The sequence below is a fragment of the Salvelinus fontinalis genome, chromosome 15 (genome assembly GCF_029448725.1).
Source record: "Salvelinus fontinalis isolate EN_2023a chromosome 15, ASM2944872v1, whole genome shotgun sequence".
In the NCBI taxonomy this organism is placed as follows: Eukaryota; Metazoa; Chordata; class Actinopteri; order Salmoniformes; family Salmonidae; genus Salvelinus; species Salvelinus fontinalis.
The window spans coordinates 16,654,981-16,677,645 of NC_074679.1; the positions used below are offsets into that span (position 1 = coordinate 16,654,981).

Consider the following 22,665-nt stretch of genomic DNA (forward strand, 5'->3'; position numbering starts at 1 on the left):
ATTTTCCGGATGGATTTCCCTCTGGTTTTCACCTGCCATATCAGTTCTGTTATACTCACAGACATTATTTTAACAGAGTGTTTAAAAGAGTGTTTTCTATCCAATGCCATCAATTATATGCATATCCTAGCTTCTGGGCCTGAGTAACAGGCAGTTTACTTTGGGCATGTCATTCATCCAAAATTCTGAACACTGCCCCCTAGCCCTCAGAGGTTTTAAGGCTACCAAAAGTCATAATTCAGACATGTTGAGGGGGTTAGGTTTTGATTAGCATGGAATGTGGTGTTTTTTGTTGATTTTTTACTTATTTCCTTCTTATACTTGCTTCATAATCAGACCAATAGCCCATATCGACTTCAAAGAACAGTTGGTTTTGACACAAATCTGTATGTTTATGCTGCGGTTAACGTCTTAAAAATAGAGGATTGGTTTTAGTGCATTTAACAATATCTTATAAACAAAGGTTCTTCAGACTCACTACTCTGATGCTCATATTTCTTTTGATGGTTAAGGATCAAAACCCCTATAGCGTCAGGCTACATACAGTTGTGGGTACTGTATTTGGATTTCAAACCTCTGTGGGTTTTCTCTGCTTTTTAATGGCTAACACATATCATCTGGTCACAAAAACACTACCTGCAGGCAGTTGAGCATGCTTTTATAAGCGGGGCTTTAACAAATACAAAGCGTGTATCCAATTTATTTGATCATCCAAGAAGCAAATAAAATGTTTTTAATAAGCCGTTTTATAGCCGTTAATGTTTGCATCCGGGCGCAGTGTGAAAATACTTGGATCCTTTGACTGCTGAGAATCCAGTGCTTTCAACAGTTTCCCATGTCTGCCAGTGGTAGGTAGCAGTCTTGGCCTCCAAATGCCTCTTCTCCCACTCTTTCTCTAGGGGATTTCTTCTATAGAACTCCCCCTGTAAGGGTCTTTTCCATTCATAATGATGAATTGAAATAAACTCAGTTGTTCCTTAGTTCACAGTTCTGATTGTTTTCCTAAGTGCTTGTTTTCTCTTTGAATGGAGATCTGCAGAAATTTTCCAGGTGTTATTTGAGCCAAAAATGCATAAGAGTAACAACCTGAACACTATCACATAGTTATTATTAGGCTACATGTAAATACATTTCTGATCATTAAAAAGCTGATAACATGAAATTAATCAGCCACTAAATGTATTTTAAATCAAGTGGTTCTGATAGAGCTTTGTTTTTTGAATGTAATCTTGCATTCTGAACTATTAGCCTCAACTCTTCAGATAGTCCTCTTTGTGGGACTCCCATTTTGTATTCCTCAAAGTGTTCTTCTTCAGATAGTGTGCCGTGTTTGAAGCTCTTAACCTGAACCTTGTGGTCATGCCGATATAATAAAGTATTTTAAACTTTCCACAGTTTGAAGAGTGACTGGGAAAGTAAGCTTGAATCCCTCCAAAGAGCACCTTAGACTTTTATGGGGTTAAAGACATACGCAAGCACGGCTTATAACTTACCGTTTTAATTGTATGTCTTTGATGAGTACTTCCCTGCTCCAAGGCTGCATATTAGCAGGGACTTCAAAAGGAGTTTCCCATGGATGACTCATCTGAGAGGAACCACAGTGTTTTGTCTAGCAAGGTCACACACTACATCCTTCTGACTGAAATACCAAAGGCTGAGTGAATACTTCAAAATCAAATCAAATTTGATTTGTCACATGTGCCCTGAATATAACAAATACAACAGGTGTATTTACCGTGAAATGCTTACTTACAACCCCTTAACCAACAATGCACAATAACGAGGCTATATACAGGGGGTAACGGTACCGAGTCAATGTGTGGGGCTACAGGTTAGTCGAGGTAATTTGTACATGTAGGTAGGGGTAACGTGACTATGCAGAGAAAATATACAACGAGTAGAGCCGTGTAAAAACAAAGGGGGGGGGGGGGGGGCAATGTAAATAGTCTGTGTGGCCCTTTGATTAATTGTTCAGCAGTCTTATGGTTTCGGGGTAGAAGTCGTTAAGGAGCCTTTTGGACCTAGACTTGGTGCTCCGGTACCGCTTGCTGTTTGGTAGCAGAGAGAAAAGTCTATGACTTGGGTGACTGGAGCCTAACAATTGTTTGGGGCTTCCTCTGATGCTGCTTGGGAAATAGGTCCTGGATGGCAGGAAGCATGTCTCCAGTGATGTACTGGGCTGTACACACTACCCTCTGTAGCGCCTTATGGTCAGATGCCGAGCAGTTGCCATACCAGGTTGGTGATGCAACTGGTCAGGATGCTCTCGATGGTGCAGCTGTAGAACTTTTTGAGGATCTGGGGACCCATGCCAAATCTTTTCAGTCTCTTGAGGGGGAAAAGGAGTTGTTGAGCCCTCTTCACAACTTTCTTGGTGTGTTTGGACCATGATAGTTTGTTGGTGATGTGGACACCAAGATACTTGAAACTCTCGACCTTCTCCATTACAGCCTTGTCGATGTGAATGGGGGCGTGTTCGGCCCTCCTTTTCCTGTAGTCCACGATCATCTCCTTTGTCTTGATAATGTTGAGGGAGAGGTTGTTGTCCTGGCACAACACTGCCAGTTCTCTGACTTCCTCCCTATAGGCTGTCTCATCATTGTCGGTGATCAGGCCTACCATTGTGTTGTCAGCAAACTTAATGATCTGGTATGGAGTCATGCTTGGCCACAGTCACTGGAGTGGGTCTACTTCCTGCCTTAAGTTGTTGGTGACCAGTGAGAAATGTGGTTTCTGTCTGATGATGTCTCAATGAAAAGAGTTCAATAGGATGATTTTAAATTGTTTAGACCAAACTGAAATGTTAAAAATTAAGCCAGCAACCATTCTATACATTTTAGCCAAAAACCTGGTTGCCTCTGCTAGGAGGCTGTGGCGGCAAGTGGATCTTCCAGCATGACAATAACCCCAAATCTAATCACAATCCACAAAGAAATGTTTAATTGACTATAAATCTACATTTTGGAATGGCCATCTCAGTCTCAATACTTTAACCACATTGAAAACCTGTGGTTTGAAATGAAGAGGGCGGTCCATAAGAGCAGACGGGATATCAAGGATAGCAGGCTATCAAGGATCCGGAAAAGTTCTGTTCAGAGGAATGGTCTAGGATCCCTCCCCCACATAAAACATTTAAGAATAAGGCTCAGTGTCATTATCCTCAGAAGGGGAGGATGCTAGAGTACTGACAACAGGTTGTCAATCATTTTTACCCCTATCTATTTTTTATTTATTTTATTGCTTCTTAAACAAAATCTCTTTCTCTGAGCATTTCCCAATTTTATTATTTATTTTATACAGCCTTTTTTGCTCATCTTTATCAAGGGTGCCCATAATTACAGACCTGACTGTATATTATATACCCATTGGTTCTTGAATATTATAACGTATGTTATTTAACTTATAATTCCTCACAAGTTTAGTTCAACTGTCGTACCCAATCAGAACCCAAAATATAAACATGTTTAAGTCCATTGTTTGCAAACAATGTAATTGTAAAAAATCACTGTACAGCCTCAAAACATGGTTAAAACTATAATTTTGACGTCATGGATGGTCAGTCCTTGCATCCATAGCTCTGTCTATGAACTTGACAGTGGCTACATTTCTCCAGCCCCATCTCTCATCTTTATACCAAAATAGTGGCAGGGTGTCTGGTTGGTTATAGTTTGAACTGCAGATTGCCCCTTTGAAGCTGTACTCACTCTAGTAAAGACCGTTTTTTGGGATTGGCATCTGACATGTGATATACTATATCCAGTGTTTAGAGCTACAGTGCATTTATCAAATAACTGGGACATAGACTGAGACACCAGACATGAGACTGAAACAAAAGGTAAAATTTTCAGTAGTTTTATTGAAAAATGCCTCTTCTGTTTCAGAAATAAATAAGAAAATAAGGCTGTGGAATTCACAATGTGCAGTTAAAACATGAAAAAGCAATTCTATGTCCATAGTCTTGCAAACAAATTCCAACTGCATTTGGTATTGATACAAAACAATAACTATATTCTGATTTGTTTTTGTTTTGTTGAAATCTTAAATATACAACACAGACATGCAACTCCACCTTTGGGAAAAATCAGCTGTGAGTTGGTATTATAAAAAAAGATACACATTTGGTCTAAAGTAACTAATTGAAAGCCTGATTTGATAATAACTGGGAATCTTTGGGAACTTTTAATGGAGCTGGAACCAGTAACCCTCTTTCTGATGAAGAGGGTGGCAAACTACATGATTTCAAAAGAACAACAGACAGCTTGACATTGTGAAATTTGCAATGAACTGTGAGGTACAGAGCTAATATGGAGGGGTACAGAGACATACATATACCTTCCCCAACATATTTGATGACTTTCCAATGATTCGTGCATTAAACATTGGACTCTAACACTTAATGCAGTTATGTTACAAGCAGAAACACTTAAGGAAACAGTTAGCAAGCACACAGGTTTGTAATGAAATAATGTCGAGATTCATTATATTTCCACTTAATCTTGCTGACATTAATTTGTTGATGCGTAAAGATATGTTCAATAAAGCCAAGGGTATCAGACCCATATATTTTATTCTCTGAATTTCACTTAATACTCGCACATGTAATAATGGAGATAAATTCAATATAACAATCCTTTGTTTTGTTTTTGTTTATGGTGCTATCCTCTCGGTATCGTCTCTTGATAGTGACCTCTTTCCTCTCTGGTTTTGTGAGTAACCAGGCGACTGTATTGCCTCAGATTCATCTTCCGGTTCTTCCTCGGGTATAGGGACTAGGTAGGTTTCAGGGTCGGGCTCGTAGCCGGTGGCTAGAAACATTAGTTTGGCCAATCAAACAGGACTTTAGTCAACAGGCTGAGACTTAACATGCACAATGTACAACCTAAATGTTTGACTATGTCCTAAACATGAAAAATCAACCAAGGTATTGAATGTATGGACCAAAGAACTGTAATTTATCTTGTTTCTATGTTAGAGTGATTACATGCACTGCTGAACTTAATGTTATTGAGAAATATTAACCATATTGAACACATACCGCATATAAAGATAAATATCAATACAAGTAATAAAGCTGGGATTGAATTTGTAACAAAACACTAATACAACACTGCCACTTGTCTCTAGCTCTATCCTATCCTTTTGCTACTCCTAAAACCCATTGTGGTGTTATACAACAAATGTTCCTCAGCAAATTAACTAATATATATATATCTATACACTACCGTTCAAAAGTTTAGGGTCACTTAGAAATGTCCTTGTTTTTGAAAGAAAAGCACATTTTTTGTCCATTAAAATAACATCAAATTGATCAGAAATACAGTGTAGACATTATTCATGTTGTAAATGAGTATTGTAGATGGAAACGGCTGATTTTTTATGGAAAATCTACCTAGGCGTACAGAGACCCATTATCAGCAACCATCACTCCTGTGTTCCAATGGCACATTGTGATAGCTAATCCAAGTTTATAATTTTAAAAGGCTACTTGATCATTAGAAACCCTTTTGCAAGTATGTTAGCACAGCTGAAAACTGTTGTACTGATTAAACAAGCAATAAAACTGGCCTTCTTTAGACTAGTTGAGTATTTGGAGCACCAGCATTTGTGGGTTCGATTACAGGCTCAAAATGGCCAGAAACAAAGACTTTCTTCTGAAACCAGTCAGTCTATTCTTGTTCTGAGAAATGAAGGCTATTCCATGCGAGAAATTGCCAAGAAACTGAAGATCTCGTACAATGCTGTGTACTACTCCCTTCACAGAACAGCGCAAACTGTCTCTAACCAGAATAGAAAGAGGAGTGGGAGGCCCCGGTGCACAACTGAGCAAGAGGACAAGTACATTAGAGTGTCTAGTTTGAGAAACAGACGCCTCACAAGTCCTCAACTGGTAGCTTCATTGAATAATACCCGCAAAACACCAGTCTCAAATTCAACAGTGAAGAGGCGACTCCAGGATGCTGGCCTTCTAGGCAGAGTTGCGAAGAAAAAGCCATATCTCAGACTGGCCAATAAAAAGAAAAGATTAAGATGGGCAAAAGAACACAGACACTGGACAGAGGAACTCTGCCTAGAAGGCCAGCATCCCGGAGTCGCTTTGTCATTATGGGGTATTGTGTGTAGATTGATGAGGGAAAAAAACAATTGAATCCATTTTAGAATAAGGCTGTAATGTAACAATATGTGGAAAAAGTCAAGGTGTCTGAATACTAAATATATATAAACATAAGAAAATGGTAGGAAAAGAACGCTTAGCATAGATTAGGCAAACATACAAAGAACATCATGATTAAATGTACAAATGTCACATGCTTCGGTTTGGACCGGAGCACAAGCTGTGTAAATCACAGGCCTCATACTGTAATAAAACAGAGGTTATGCTGGCAGTAAGTCAGTAAGAAGCAGGTTATAAGGCACAAGCTCAATACAGATGTTAAATGATTTTAGTGGATTGTGTGGTTCAAACATCAATTACAAGGCACAATTAGTTTATTTACAGATATCACCTCTACGTCAACATGTTAACACTTGTTCTTTTGCTATGAGATCCACTTTGTTAGTAGTTTTTGTTTTTTTACATGCTCCTTCCCGCGTAGAGAAGCATTCTCTCTCTGTTTGCTGGGGTTTTGGTTCAAGATACAAACAGGCCAGTAGGGTTGCCATCTCTGCAGCTTGTCTGATAGTAGCTGTGAAGTGGTGTTAGTGCGAGTCCACTCCTTTCTGTCTCGTTTTTTGGTTTTTAACGTTGTTCATTAATTATGTCCCCGGTGGTTATCCTTAAGGGCTCATTAGCCAGTGAGCTAACATCTCAGAAACAGGACTGTAAGCAGCACAGGCAGCATAGAGAGTTTACTAGGACCGACCTGAAAACAGTTCAAACAGGGGGTTAGATCTCTCTGTTGCAGAAAGTTATTTGCCATTCTATTTCTACTTGGCAGTGTTTAACATGCAATTATGAATATCCACTCTATTACAAACATATTGAGACCTTGGAAGTAAAGGGTTCATAATGTTGCCAAAAGGGGGTTGTCGAGACAAAAATACGTCCACTGTCCCATTTGAATAAAGTTTTGTTAACTTCTTGACGCTAGGGGTCAGATTTTTTATATTTTTTAAATAACGTTCCCAAGGTAAATGGACTATTTCTCAGGTCCAGATCGTAGAATATGCATATAATTTACAGATTAGGATAGAATTCACCCCAAAGTTTCCAAAACTGTCAAAATATTGTCTGTGAGTATAACAAAACTGATTCTGCAGGCGAAAACCTGAGAAAATATAACCCGGAAGTTATATATTTTTTTTTAAATCAGTGTTTCCTGGCCAGTCTTCCTTCCATTTAAAGCACAGGTGTCAAACTCATTCCACGGGGGGCCGAGTGTCTGCGGGTTTTCGCTCCTCCCTTATACTTGATTGATGAATTAACATCACTAATTAGTTAGGAACTCCCCACACCTGGTTGTCTAAGGCTTTATTGAAAGGAAAAACCAAAAACCTGCAGACACTAGGCCCTCCGTGGAATGAGTTTGACACCCCTGATTTAAAGGGATATCAACCAGATTCCTTTTCCAATGGCTTCCTCAGGCTGTGACCAGGCTTTAGACATAGTTTCAGGCTTTTATTTTGAAAAATGAACAAGATTTTTCAAAAGTAGTCAGGTGTCCTCTGAATAGTGCCTGCGCGCGAGAGGGGAGCTCTCCATTTTCCTTTTCTCTCTTATTGAATAGGTTACGATCCAGTTGAAATATTATCGATTATGTTTGTTAAAAACAACCTGAGGATTGATTATTAAAAACATTTGACATGTTTCTACGACCATTACGGATACTTTTTGGAATTTTCGTCGAACGGACTGAGGCTGTAGTTTTCTCAACATAACGCGCAACCCAAATGGTGTTTTTTTGTTATAAAAGTAATATTTATCGAACAAAAATAACATTTATTGTGTAACTGGGAGTCTCGTGAGTGCAAACATCCGAAGATTATCAAAGGTAAGCGATTAATTCTATTGCTTTTCTGACTTTCGTGACCATGCTAATTTGGGGCTAGCTGTTGTAGCATTGATTGATACACTCACAAAAGCTTGGATTGCTTTCTCTGTAAAGCATATTTTCAAAATCTGACACGACAGGTGGATTAACAACACGCTAAGCTGTGTTTTGGTATATTTCACTTGTGATTGCATGATTATAAATATTTTTAGTAATATTTTTGAATTTGGCGCCCTGCAATTCAGCGGTTGTTTAGGGAAATGATCCCGTAATCGGGATCTGTGCGCAGAAATGTTAACAACTGCATTTTGTTTAGAACCCTTGAAACCCATGGCCTCCGTGCATTGAACCAGAGCAGAGAGTTAGCTGTTGAGTATAAAGTTGTAAATAAATTAGTGTGCATACGTTACATTCACTATGTATTCAGCTACCCTGCCATGCAGATTGGGATTCAGTCAGTTGTGGACATACCTGGGTAACCTTGTCCATTGTAAGGAATGCCAACACACTGGGAGGAGTCGCAGTAGCCAGGGGGTCCAGGTGGTCCCCTCACTCCTGAGGTTCCCTGGCGACCAGGAGGGCCCCGAGGCCCAGCAGAGCCCGTAGTACCTGTGGCGCCAGTTCGAGCCTCGCCTGGTGGCCCTGGGAGTAGGGAGAGGGAGATGGGTTGTGGAAAATAATTAAAGAATAGTCTGAACGAAACCTCCCTGACATCACCCTTAAATCTCAACTGGAAGTGGAGGGGGGGACTATTGGTCTCTACCACTGTAATTTCAATATTTAGACGGCTCAATTAAAAGTCTGATTAAAAGTGAGCCAGTCAGGGCTCTGGTGAGTTACCCCCTGCCCCAGTCTGTCTAGACAGTACAAACAAAGGATGGAATTTCCTCCGCTCTCTCTTGCTCTTTGATCTCTTAAGTGAGCACATGTGTTGTCAATGAAGGAGCCACCAAAGCAACGCTCATTGTACAACAATCTGATTCTCCCACTCAACAATGAGTCATCATTGCTAGCTAACTAGCTTCCTCCTACAGGAGTTTAGTAGTGTCTTACTTCATTCACAGAAACAGACTTGGCAGTGTTCGACAGGAGGGGGAAGAAGACATCATATATAGGCTGATATTTCCACTAGCCCCCCTACTCCTTGTGATAGGAAAGCTTCTGGGGACTCAGGGCCTTCACATGCTGAATATCAATTAAAGGTGGATGTTATGTTGCCTCCATGAAGACAGCATAATATCAACAGTGAATAAGACGGCTATTAGAGACTAATCCTCAGCCATTTCTAGAATGGGTTTGGGATCACTGATGAATGAGAGGTCGGGGTAACATTGTTTTGATAAGAGAGATAGCAGCTATAATGCATAATGTTAAATCCTTCATCCAGAAATAGACCTTGGCTCTCAATTCCTTTGATGTATCGTATGTTGATCAAGACGTGTGAACACATCTGTGCGGACCAATCCGGTGAAGAAGAAGCATAAATTCTCTCTCGAAAAGAGAAGTGTTTTTCTGGGAATACGTTTGACCGTTCACTGAGAATTTATGAAGCACAGCTGCCCAAACGAAGGTTCATGAGACACATCTAGGTAAATCTTGGCCTGCCCCTTGGGTCTGTCATTTATATTGCATTGGGAGGAGTTCTAAAAGTCACAAAGAGAGGTCCAGGGATAGGATTTAGAACAAAATGGCTACCATGGTGAAATAAGTTAAGAAGTGTAGATCAGGAAGTAGTGAATAGGAACCTCCTGTCTCCAGTTGTTGAGCACAACCATTTCCAGTTAGTATGCGGGAAGATTCTTATGTTCCATACCTTGTTGTTAAGGTACAGTTGAAGTCGGAAGTTTACATACATCTTAGCCAAATACATTTAAACTCAGTTTTTCACAATTCCTGACATTTAAGTCTAGTAAAAATTCTCTGTCTTAGGTCAGTTAGGATCACCACTTTATTTGAAGATTGTGAAATGTCCGAATAATAGTAGAGGGAATTATTTATTTCAGCTTTTATTTCTTTCATCACATTCCCAGTGGGTCAGACGTTTACATACACTCAGTTAGTATTTGGTAGTATTGCCTTTAAATTGTTTAACTTGGGTCATACATTTCTGGTAGCTTTCCACAAGCTTCCCACAATAAGTTGAGTGAATTTTGGCCCATTCCTCCTGACAAAGCTGGTGTAACTGAGTCAGGTTTGTAGGCCTCCTTGCTCGCACACGCTTTTTCAGTTCTGCCCACAAATGTTCAATAGGATTGAGGTCAGGGCTTTGAGATGGCCACTCCAATACCTTGACTTTGTTGTCCTTAAGCCATTTTGCCACAACTTGGGAAGTATGCTTGGGGTCATTGTCCATTTGGAAGACCCATTTGCGTCCAAGATGTAACTTCCTGACTGATGTCTTGAGATGTCGCTTCAATATATCCACATAATTTTTCGTCCTCATGATGCCATCTATTTTGTGAAGTGCACCAGTCCCTCCTGCAGCCAAGCACCCCCACAACATGATGATGACACCCCCATGCTTCACGGTTGGGATGGTGTTCTTCAGCTTGCAAGCCTCCCCATTTTTCCTCCAAACATAACGATGGTCATTATGGCCAAACAGTTCTATTTTTGTTTCATCAGACCAGAGGACATTTCTCAAAAAAGTACGATCTTTGTCCCCATGTGCAGTTGCAAACCGTAGTCTGGCTTCTTTATGGCGGTTTTGAGCAGTGGCTTCTTCCTTGCTGAACGGCCTTTCAGGTCATGTCGATATAGGACTCGTTTTACTGTGGATACACATACTGTTGTACCTATTTCCTCCAGTATCTTCACAAGGTCCTTTGCACTTTTCGCACCAAAGTACGTTCATCTCTAGGAGACAGAACGCGTCTCTTTCCTGAGCCGTATGACGGCTGCATGGTCCCATGGTGTTTATACGTGCATACTATTGTTTGTACAGATGAACTTGGTACCTTCAGGCGTTTGGAAATTGCTCACAAGGATGAACCAGACTTGTGGAGGTCTACACATTTTTTTCTGAGGTCTTGGCTGATTTCTTTTGATTTTCCCAGGATGTCAAGCAAAGAGGCCCTGAGTTTGAAGGTAGGCCTTGAAATACATCCACAGGTACACCTCCAATTGACTCAAATGATGTCAATTAGCCAATCAGAAGCTTCTAAAGCCATGACATCATTTTCTGGAATTTTCCAAGCTGTTTAAAGGCACAGTCAAGTTAGTGTATGTAAACTTCTGACCCACTGGAATTGTGACACAGTGAATTATAAGTGAAATAATCTGTCCGTAAACAATTGTTGGAAAAAGTACTTGTGTCATGCACAAAGTAGATGTCCTAACCGACTTGCCAAACTACAGTTTGTTAACAAGAAATTTGTGGAGTGGTTGAAAAGCAAGTTTTAATGACTCCAACCTAAGAGTATGTGAACTTCCGACTTCAGCTGTATATGAGGCAAATTACTGAGTCAGGGGCTTCCGTTAATGGTCTGTTTTCTTGTGAGACGGGAGACCTTGGCAGAGGCATAGCTGTGAAATGGGTTATTGTACATGAGAAGTGAGTGATGGCCGAGGTCTTACCAGGGGGACCACTGAGTCCTCTCTGTCCTCTCTGTCCTGTTCCAGGGGATCCTCTCTCTCCCTTCTCTCCTGGCATCCCTGCAGCAACACAATCAGATACACAGGCAACAGGTTATTAGCAATGACAAAAGGTCCTATTGCACAGCACCATGTATTTGTAAAAAACACAAATGAGCATGTCTGAGGATGGAGGAAATTGTAGCATGGATCAGATTTACTATAGGAACTGAAGCATGATGGCAGATGAACCATCAATTATTTACATGATGTCATGAACTCTATATTTTTAGAATAGATGTGTTTTGCACAATTGCTTGCAATCAAAACTTCCATTTGATCTTTGTGCTCCAGTCATTATTTAATTGTACCATTGTTGTAAAAAGTTGCAATGTTACTCCAGGCTCAAAGAACAGACCAACCGTTATCCTAGGATGTTACATAGGTTAAAGAAGAGGACCGTGTCCTGTCATAACTTAAAGTTTTGCATCTCTGATAGGTTGTAATTTACTTTCTAGCCATACAAAAACAGGAAGTAATAAAAACAGGCAAAAAATACATAAACAGCACATTATCACTCACCTCTCTCTCCTTGGTTTCCAGGTAAGCCGGGGTTTCCAGGGAAACCATTTCGGCCAGTCTGTCCAGGTTCTCCACGAGGACCCGTGTTGCCGGCGGTACCAGGGGGGCCTGCGGGGCCTGGGTTGTTGCTAGAGTAACCGGTGGGGATCTGGTTGATCATATTATTAATTCTGCTCATTTGACCTGAGAGGAATGAATGAAGATATGATTAAGGCAGATAGCAAAATCACATAGATAGTTTATTTGTATACATTGTATGTGTGTGTAGGTGTACCCAACCAATGCTGGTTTTTGAAGGTCTAAATAAGAACTCACTATTCACAAGCTGTTCGCAAACTTGTCTGGCAATGGAACGCATCAGATTCTGAGATGCAAAGTCCCCCTGGAAAACAAACACATTTTGGTGAGACAAGGTTATGCTACTCTGAGAATCAGGGGTTGACAACAGGCGTCTGGCGGGCAAATACAAAAGCACCTCCCAAAGTTCTGAGGATTTTTGTTTTTGGTCAAAAAAGGACAAAATTCACCAGTGATTCAGATAAAAATCAGTTTCCTTTAGGAAATCTGCTCACCAAGTATTCCCATGAATAAAGAAAAAGAGACGTGATCGTGTCTCCATGTAATTAAGGTATGAAATGGTTGTTCTTTTCCAATACAACCTCTTTTGTGCCTTACTTGTGGTCAATTTGCAGTGTACAAATGATTATAATTATGTTCCGGCACCATTGACCATCGGCTCAGACAAAAAATCAGCCCACGGCTGAATCTAGTTGTCTAGCCCTGGACTAAAGGATACAGTAGTTGCCTAGCCCTGGACTAAAGGATACCGTAGTTGCCTAGCCCTGGACTAAAGGATACCGTAGTTGTCTTGTCCTGGACTAAAGGATACAGTAGTTGCCTAGCCCTGGACTAAAGGATACCGTAGTTGCCTTGTCCTGGACTAAAGGATACAGTAGTTGCCTAGTCCTGGACTAAAGGATACCGTAGTTGCCTTGTCCTGGACTAAAGGATACAGTAGTTGCCTAGCCCTGGACTAAAGGATACCGTAGTTGCCTTGTCCTGGACTAAAGGATACAGTAGTTGCCTAGCCCTGGACTAAAGGATACAGTAGTTGCCTAGTCCTGGACTAAAGGATACAGTAGTTGCCTTGTCCTGGACTAAAGGATACAGTAGTTGCCTTGTCCTGGACTAAAGGATACCGTAGTTGCCTAGTCCTGGACTAAAGGATACCGTAGTTGCCTTGTCCTGGACTAAAGGATACAGTAGTTGCCTAGCCCTGGAGTAAAGGATACAGTAGTTGCCTAGTCCTGGACTAAAGGATACAGTAGTTGCCTAGCCCTGGACTAAAGGATACAGTAGTTGCCTAGTCCTGGACTAAAGGATACAGTAGTTGCCTAGTCCTGGACTAAAGGATACAGTAGTTGCCTAGTCCTGGACTAAAGGATACAGTAGTTGCCTAGTCCTGGACTAAAGGATACAGTAGTTGCCTAGCCCTGGACTAAAGGATACAGTAGTTGCCTAGCCCTGGACTAAAGGATACAGTAGTTGCCTAGTCCTGGACTAAAGGATACAGTAGTTGCCTAGTCCTGGACTAAAGAATACAGTAGTTGCCTAGTCCTGGACTAAAGAATACAGTAGTTGCCTAGCCCTGGACTAAAGGATACAGTAGTTGCCTAGCCCTGGACTAAAGGATACAGTAGTTGCCTAGTCCTGGACTAAAGGATACAGTAGTTGCCTAGCCATGGACTAAAGGATACAGCACATACCCTTTCTCCCTTTTCTCCTTTTACTCCAGACAGTCCCTGTGAAAAACAGGAAACATGGATGTTCTCAATACAAGGAAAGCCATTAATTTGCATGAGATTTGCAACAAAACTCCACAAATACGCTGTGAAATAGGAAGTTGGTTTTTCCAATTTAATCAAATGCAGTGGGATGATTCAAGACAGTCTTTGAAGAGGTAGGATTTCAGATGTTTTTGGAAGATGGCTAGGGACTCTGCTGTCCTCGATGAAACATACATCATCACCATATGACCACTTGTATTTCTACATACTGGGTTTCCAGTGTCTCCTGGTTTTCCTGGGCTTCCTGTGTTTCCTGGTGAACCCGGAGATCCTGGACTTCCCTGGATGATGAGAAGATGGACAACGTTATTGCTACATCCACTTACCAAAGTTACCAAACGGTAAACATAAGGACAACAACCACTCCTGAAGGACTGAGTTTGTCTGTGTTTTGACCACGTCTTCTGGCTGCAGTACTCACCATCGGTCCCGTTGGACCTCTAGGTCCCGATGGTCCTTCCTTCCCTGGGGGTCCCTGGGAAGAGAAGATAGACACTCACAACAGGCAGCAATAAAAGTTGGCATTACATTGTTGTTGTCAATGTTAACTTTATTTCTGTATATATGAACTGTATGTTTTATGGTGCTGTTAAACTGGTCTTGCTTCCAAGAGATGGGACTATAAAAACTCAGTGAAATAAACCAGGACCTCGCTAATCTCCCTAGCGACCAATCTCTGTAGTGTGTTCTACTGCGCCAGTTTAATGAAGCCCAATGACGTCATCTGACATGCACCAGAATACTAGGAGCACACAACAGTTTAACTGCGCACGTTGAGTGATCACATGCACACGTTGAGTTAAGTAGGTGCTGGCTAGATTCATGGCCTTTCAACAGTGCCTGTACACTGAGCAGCTCTGTGTAGAGGTACAGAGATGCTGATCTTACCCGCACTCCTCCTGATCCAACAGAACCCATAGGACCAGCAGCACCAGCAGGACCCTGCATGAACACAACACACTCAATCAAACTCTGATAACCAGTAATAACACACAATTCTGACAAAATGGCTCAAGTGGCACAAAATTGCCTTTTCATTTGGCCAGAAATGATAACTACTAGCTGTACTGTGTAATAACTGCTCTCTAGTTTCCTTGTGAGAACTCTCTTGTTTTTTAGTGAGAACGTGATAGACTTTTCTGATGCAATTTAGGATACTTGATTTGGTTGTTGAAATGCATGTTGTTAGCAGAACCATTCGACAGCCAAGGCTGCTATAGTCATAAACGTCTTAATGTGATTATTCTCAAGTATTACTAACATCACAGGGTAATTGTTAGGATTCAGGTGTTACTCATATTTCCAAAGTAAAGTCGTCCTTGATGGGGGTGAGTGATTCTCAACTAAATTATGCTCATTATTGGCGTCACGGGATAATGCCTCCAATCTTTGAAATCCAGGGGCCGATCATTCAGCACTGGAGTTGACAGTGATACAGTCTGGACAAGCTGTAGGTTGTCAGTGATACAGTCTGGTCAAGCTGTAGGTTATCAGCTGATGTCATAAGGTGAATGCACCAATTTGTAAGTCGCTCTGGATAAGAGCGTCTGCTAAATGACTTAAATGTAATGTAAATCAGTGATACAGTCTGGTCAAGCTGTAGGTTATCAGTGATACAGTCTGGTCAAGCTGTAGGTTGTCAGTGATACAGTCTGGTCATGGTGGAGGTTATCAGTGATACAGTCTGGTCAAGCTGTAGGTTATCAGTGATACAGTCTGGTCAAGCTGTAGGTTGTCAGTGATACAGTTTGGTCAAGCTGTAGGTTATCAGTGATACAGTCTGGTCGAGCTGTAGGTTATCAGTGATACAGTCTGGTCATGGTGGAGGTTATCAGTGATACAGTCTGGTCAAGCTGTAGGTTATCAGTGATACAGTCTGGTCAAGCTGTAGGTTATCAGTGATACAGTCTGGTCAAGCTGTAGGTTATCAGTGATACAGTCTGGTCAAGCTGTAGGTTGTCAGTGATACAGTCTGGTCAAGCTGTAGGTTATCAGTGATACAGTCTGGTCAAGCTGTAGGTTATCAGTGATACAGTCTGGTCAAGCTGTAGGTTGTCAGTGATACAGTCTGGACAAGCTGTAGGTTATCAGTGATACAGTCTGGTCAAGCTGTAGGTTATCAGTGATACAGTTTGGTCAAGCTGTAGGTTATCAGTGATACAGTTTGGTCATGGTGGAGGTTGCGTGGTTGACCAGTTCCAAAACCCTAAACAATTCATTGTAACCCCCTTCAGGTTATTTCCTCTTTACAAGAGGGGCAAGGAATCCATCTAACGTAAGAAGGATATCCTCCAAGAAATTACCAGGCCAGGGTACGTTTGACTTCTGATATGCAGTCCCATTGTCTCCAGCCATCGTTCTTTGGACTTTTGATGCAATTTAGGATCCAAATATTCCCAGACACTTTGACGGTCATTGGCAACCTTGAGGGATGTAGTCTTATAATCCTGAGGTTGCTTATCTTCACATCCCTTATTTTCTCAGCTATTTAAATCCAATTAGTGGCACCTAAGTAAAATGAAGAATACACTCTTAGACAAAAAGGGTTCCAAAAGGGTACTTTGGCTGTCCCCATAGGTGAACCCTTTTTGGTTCCAAGTAGACCTCTTTTGGGTTTCATGTAGAACCCTCTGGGGAAAGGGTTCTACATGGAACCCAATAGTGTTGTACCTGAAACCAAAAAGGGTTCTTCAAATGGTTCTCCTATGGGACAGCCGAATAACCATTTGAGGTTCTACATAGCACATTTTTTCTAGGAGTGTAGTCTACAATTCACTCTTTTTGGCCATTTTTTATTTTACCTTTATTTAACTAGGCAAGTCAGTTAAGAACAAATTCTTATTTTCAATGACGGCCTAGGAACAGTGGGTTAACTGCCTGTTCAGGGGCAGAACGACAGATGTGTACCTTGTCAGCTCGGGGATTTGAACTTGCAACCTTTCGGTTACTAGTCCAACGCTCTAACCACTAGGCTACCCTGCCGCCCCATGACTATAGGGTTTACACTATAGTGTTTACAGTATAGGTTTTACAGTATAGGGTTGACAGTATAGAATATGTACAGTTCATATTAATCCTCTATTCCCATTAGCAAGACTCTTCTGTGCTCCATGATAGCTTAACTGCACCACTGGCCTTCCACTGTAAATCAGCAGGTTGCTTGGAGTGTATACCCCACTCTGGGGACTGCATGGTCTACCTCCCACTTTGAATGTGGTTTCAGCTTTGCCATGTGGACAGATTCCAGACTCCAGTAGCGCTGTTTCTCTCTGTGGATCGTCTCTGGTTTCTTGTTGAAAACCACAGCTAATGAAAAAGAAAGCTGTACTCACTTGCAGCCCAGTCAGGCCTGAGTCTCCGGGATCTCCCTTTGGTCCGGGACGGCCCTGAGAAGACAACGGGAAGGAGAGGTTTAGAGCTGGAGTACAAAGGGAACTCCAACCCTGAACAACTACAGATATGCTCTTTCTCTTGACCACGTAGTCTGTCACTGAGAGTGAATTTATATCCCAGCTTCAGGAGGATGTCTAACAATAAATAAGGTCTTCTTAACACAGAGTGACTGTGTGTGTAAATCATACGTCAGGGAGGACATCCTACAGTCCCCCACACTGTAAATCCCTAAGAACACTGCAGATGACTTACAGGTTCTCCGGGCAGAGACAAGCCATTAGGGCCTTGTGGACCTGGAGGTCCGGATGGTCCTGGAAGTCCTTGTTCTCCACGGGGGCCCATTGAACCCTATAGCAGAAGCAGAATGACAAAAACCAAACAGTCACACTAATATTAAACTATTTACACCATATCTCCCGGTAGACCTCACGCTTTTTCCCAGCAGCGCTGAGAGAATGAGAAGGAACCAGAACAATCAGTGACCGTTGGTGAGAAATATGTTCTACTTCTCATCAGACCTCTCAACATAGACCTCCTTAAATCAAGCTGGGGGAAAATAAACAGGACATAACAAGCTGAAAATTATACAGTACATTCAATAAGTGGGTTCAGATGTGAGAAATCTGTTTTGGCTGATGGGGCATGCTAATGGTATGTGCTTTGAGATAACTACTGCATTAGGCTGAAGTCTGATTTACTGTAAATGCGTTAGGCCTTGGACTGTATCCCAGCTCAGTAGGATATGGCTTGATTTAAAGTCGGATTCAGGCTTGGACCACACATCCATAATATTCAATGAATCGCTCTGGATCCAAGTGTGTGTTAAATGGCTTGATACTAATACAAAATCATTACTTACAGTTGGTCCTGAGTCTCCTCTCTCTCCTCTGGGTCCTTTAGTACCTGGTCCACCCTGGGAAAGTCAAGCAAGGATGAGAGACAGAGTCAGAGACTGAGAGTCAGAGCCATCCCCACAACAGGAGCTGTTTCCAGACCTAAATCCCAAGCCAGGAGGAATCCCCCAGGGGCTTAGATGAGTTTGCCGAGTGAAGCAAACATATTCCAGATGTACTGTTTTCCCGATGGGCATTTACCTTTTGACACATCCCTAAGTCTGATAGTCCACACCTCATTGCACACCATTCATCTCATCCCCCTGTCTTTCGTTTTCCATGGGAAAAAACACAGATACTCACATGTTGACCCCACTCTAATATCCACATGCTTAATCTATAGAGCAGGGCAACAGTTATGAGGAGAAAAATATCCCTGTAACACTATTCCTATATGTTCACATCATCATAGTGGAGATTGAGAGTGGCATCATCATCATCATCATCGCATTAGTGAGTAGAGAGAGAGCCCTACCCTAAGACGAGGACAGACAGAAGCAGAGACAACCCTGCCTCAAGACGAGGACAGACAGAAGCTGAGCGATCCCTACACTAAGACGAGGACAGACAGAAGCAGAGAGATCCCTACCCTAAGACGAGGACAGACAGAAGCTGAGAGAGCCCTGCCCCAAGACGAGGACAGACAGAAGCAGAGAGATCCCTACACTAAGACGAGGACAGACAGAAGCTGAGAGAGCCCTGCCCCAAGACGAGGACAGACAGAAGCAGAGAGATCCCTACCCTAAGACGAGGACAGACAGAAGCTGAGAGAGCCCTGCCCCAAGACGAGGACAGACAGAAGCAGAGAGATACCTACCCTAAGACGAGGACAGACAGAAGCAGAGAGAGCCCTGCCCCAAGACGAGGACAGACAGAAGCAGAGAGGTACCTACCCTAAGACGAGGACAGACAGAAGCAGAGAGATCCCTACCCTAAGACGAGGACAGACAGAAGCTGAGAGAGCCCTACACTAAGAGGAGGACAGACAGAAGCAGAGAGATCCCTACCCTAAGGCGAGGACAGACAGAAGCTGAGAGAGCCCTGCCCCAAGACGAGGACAGACAGAAGCAGAGAGAGCCCTACACTAAGACGAGGACAGACAGAAGCAGAGAGAGCCCTGCCCCAAGACGAGGACAGATGGTGGGATGGTTATTGTCTTTACCGAGGGGCCGGGTGGTCCCGGTGGGCCAACGCTGTCCTGTGCACATGTGCAGGCGTGGGGAAGAGCCGGGCACTTAAGCTCATCTCTCTGCAGGAGAGAAAGGAAGGAGATGGCGAAAGAAAGAAAGACAATAAGAATGATATTTCATTTTTTACTGAAATACAACAGTAATAGTTTGTCAATCTCTTGACATCTGTGGGCCTTTCTGGTAACTCACGAAATACAACAAGTGCAAATAGGAGTATCTGTGATGAAAATGAGTGCCACTGCTCTGGCAACCCAAACCATAAAATGGCGCCTTGAAGTTTTCTGCTAGGAAACACATTAGAAAGGCTGCTAAAGCCATGATAAAACTGGGGTGCATACTAAAATATAACTGCTACCATAGCATGGCCTACACACAAATACTCTTTGACAACAAAAAATCCATCTGTTTTTTTGTGGAAGGGAATATGTGAAATCTTATACAACACAGCCTTCATTGACATGATACATTAATATCTCATGCAAATTACACTGAGAGAGAGAGATGGGTCATTGGCTATAGTCAAGTATATAACATGTATCCAGTAATAAAGATACCATAGATGGTACAATGATTTATCTGTCCACCCCATGATCAAAGGGACCAGTTGTTTTGGTGGGGTTGGGATTGTACTGTACTGAGATTAGTCCAATTAGCCAGGAATACAATGGTCTATTCAGGCCTGACAGTGCAATCATTTCATTTCAAATAACTTTTTGCCAGCTAGGCATCACTTCGTAATGGCTTTACAGCATGTGCACTTTAAAACATTAGTAATGACATATAAACTCCAAAATGAACATGCAAAACTACAATGGCTCTCTTAACCTATAGTAAGTGCTCAATGGTGTATAGTGAAAGATGAGCAGAGTCAATGTATCAAGGCTTGATTGTACAGTACTGTACAGGTGAGGCCTTACTAGAGGGCTGTCTACAGTGAAGCTGCTCTTACCGTGGCCGGGAGATCACAGCATTTGTCTCTGCTGGTCCAGCTCAAGCTGCACACAATATCAAACATCTGGAGCTGGAACTGCACAACAGAACAGAAAGATGAGAGAAGAGAGACAAATATAGATGGGTGTTACACATGGCTTCCATTGAGCTCCAGCGTCCAAGACTTAGAAACAACATGGCTCGAGACGCAGGCCAGATCCCATAGAGAGCTGGAACACAGATAGCATGAGAGAACAAGACAGAGAGAGCAGCGTTTTACATCCCTCCAACAATGACCGTGAGTTGTCAGCTCTTAATTGAGCATCAACACATGAGGAGCACATCTGGGCACTTTGCACTTCACAGATTGTGTGTGAGTGAGGGATACATTTTATCAGGAGTTTTCCATTTCAAATAAGTGTTATCAATTTTTCACTCACTGTAGCCGACTCTCTCTTTGATCCTCCTGACTTCGCCATCTTGCCCAGCACTTCATAGCCATCTGTGGAGATGTTGTTGGCCTCCTTGATGGGTTTCTCTGCAACCTCCTGGCAGTCCACGTTCAGTTTGACCCTCTCGGGAGAGACACTGATGTGAAGCTTTAGGAGGAGGAGGAAGAGGAGGAGAAGAGGATTATTAGTTAAGACCACTCTAGTCTTCTCAATATGAACAACTACAGCAACAATATTTGGACATAATTGCTTGGTAAAGAGTACTGAAAGCGTTCAGTGTTTTTCACATGGTACTTCTGCAATAGCCTAGTGGTGGCAGGTACTAGGGTAGCCTAGTGGTTAGAGCGTTGGACCAGTAACCGAAAGGTTGCAAGATCGAATCCCCGAGCTGACAAGGTAAGCGGTCTAAGGCACCTGGTTCGATTCCAGGCCGTGATTGGGAGTCCCATAGAGCGGCGCACAGTTGGTTCAGCATCGTCCGGGTTAGGGGTAAGCCGTCATTGTAAATAAGAATTTGTTCTTAACTGACTTGCCTAGTTAAATAAAGGTAAAAAAAATAATAAAAGCACAATTCTTCAGGAGTCTCATACCATAAACTAAGAACCCAGTTGAGTCAATGTGCAAATGAAACCCCTAGTCTTCTAACTGATGTTTATAAAGACGCTGATACTGTATTTTACTAAATCACTATTATTAATATGATTTTCTATCAAGAAGTTAATTAAAGATCATTGTATCACGTAAGAAGTAAGAACATTCTGGTTGTAGGTCCCTTGGAAAAAAGTTAATGTCACTTTCACTGATTAACAGAACATTGAATGATCAACATGAAACAACAAACTATAGGCTATACATGGAATAACACAAAACTGCCAGGGTATGGGCCATTTCTCAACATTACCTCTCCAAAACTCCCATCACATCTCGAAATGATGTTGTTTATGGTACACCATCAAAAGTGCTACACTCTCCATACTTTCCTGCACAGCTGCATTTTTCTGCCGAACATTCTGACAAGCTTCCACCCTGACAGAGACAGCAGGCTAACGTTACTGTGTTACTGTCCTACAGAGCGAAACCAACCGGACTTGACAACCACTCACAACATTATTATCTGGCCAACCACAGGAGAGGGGAGGGTCTGATACCCCAAGATCCTGGCATGGGCATACAGTATATACCATGATGCACTTGAGGGCTTACCAAAATAACGCTAAATTACATACTGCAAGCGCAAATAATGCGTACATATACATTATTTCACTAACCAACAAGAATATTACTGCAAAATGAGGATTCACAAAAATGTCAGTGTCCTTCACCGAGACTCATCACTTGAAAGCAACATGAAATTCTATCAACTGCAGTTGGCTGATGTTGGTGAACACGAAACATATTCTATTGGAACACAATCAATGAGTCACACAATAGCTCATTCTCTAATAAAGGCCTGAGAAATCTATCACACTGACACAGATTATGAAAATCTTCTGAATGGATCAAAAACCACAGGAGTCAAGAAAGACTAGACCTTGACTTCCACTATTACTGACCAAGTCACAATTACACTTAATTACTCCTCCCTCCCTCTGACTATAACTCCTGTAGACAATGACACATCCTGGACACATCTCTTTTTCAGCACTCCATTCACGCTTAGTATGGATTCTCCCTCGGGTACACTATAGACGTCATATGCTATATACTATATATGCTATATATAGAACAAGTTGTCCAGTCCACAGACATAGCAACAGTATACTGTATATGGCTATATTTGGGTTCCAGTGTGTCTGACATACTTTCATGATTTCTAT

General features: G+C 42.0%; 1 protein-coding gene across 3 annotated transcripts in view; it reads right to left on the bottom strand.

Annotated features, from left to right (window-relative positions):
• Nucleotides 1-3,836: 3,836 nt before the first annotated feature.
• The window catches only part of LOC129811474 (collagen alpha-1(XII) chain-like), a 98,913-nt gene continuing 80,084 nt past the window's right edge, over nucleotides 3,837-22,665 (bottom strand). For 2 of the 3 annotated variants that reach the window (XM_055862810.1, XM_055862812.1), the window contains 15 exons: nucleotides 20,837-20,995; nucleotides 20,416-20,493; nucleotides 19,439-19,525; nucleotides 18,243-18,296; nucleotides 17,636-17,731; nucleotides 17,323-17,376; nucleotides 14,879-14,932; nucleotides 14,412-14,465; nucleotides 14,200-14,271; nucleotides 13,910-13,945; nucleotides 12,459-12,525; nucleotides 12,144-12,326; nucleotides 11,565-11,642; nucleotides 8,460-8,630; nucleotides 3,837-4,805 (listed from right to left, as the gene is read on the bottom strand). In XM_055862810.1, coding sequence (XP_055718785.1) covers nucleotides 4,648-4,805; nucleotides 8,460-8,630; nucleotides 11,565-11,642; nucleotides 12,144-12,326; nucleotides 12,459-12,525; nucleotides 13,910-13,945; nucleotides 14,200-14,271; nucleotides 14,412-14,465; nucleotides 14,879-14,932; nucleotides 17,323-17,376; nucleotides 17,636-17,731; nucleotides 18,243-18,296; nucleotides 19,439-19,525; nucleotides 20,416-20,493; nucleotides 20,837-20,995 — 1,401 coding nt within the window. In that variant the 3' untranslated portion in view covers nucleotides 3,837-4,647. Of the gene's footprint in view, nucleotides 6,861-8,459; nucleotides 8,631-11,564; nucleotides 11,643-12,143; nucleotides 12,327-12,458; nucleotides 12,526-13,909; nucleotides 13,946-14,199; nucleotides 14,272-14,411; nucleotides 14,466-14,878; nucleotides 14,933-17,322; nucleotides 17,377-17,635; nucleotides 17,732-18,242; nucleotides 18,297-19,438; nucleotides 19,526-20,415; nucleotides 20,494-20,836; nucleotides 20,996-22,665 lie in introns of all 3 variants that reach the window. The other variant, XM_055862811.1, reaches the window with a different exon arrangement.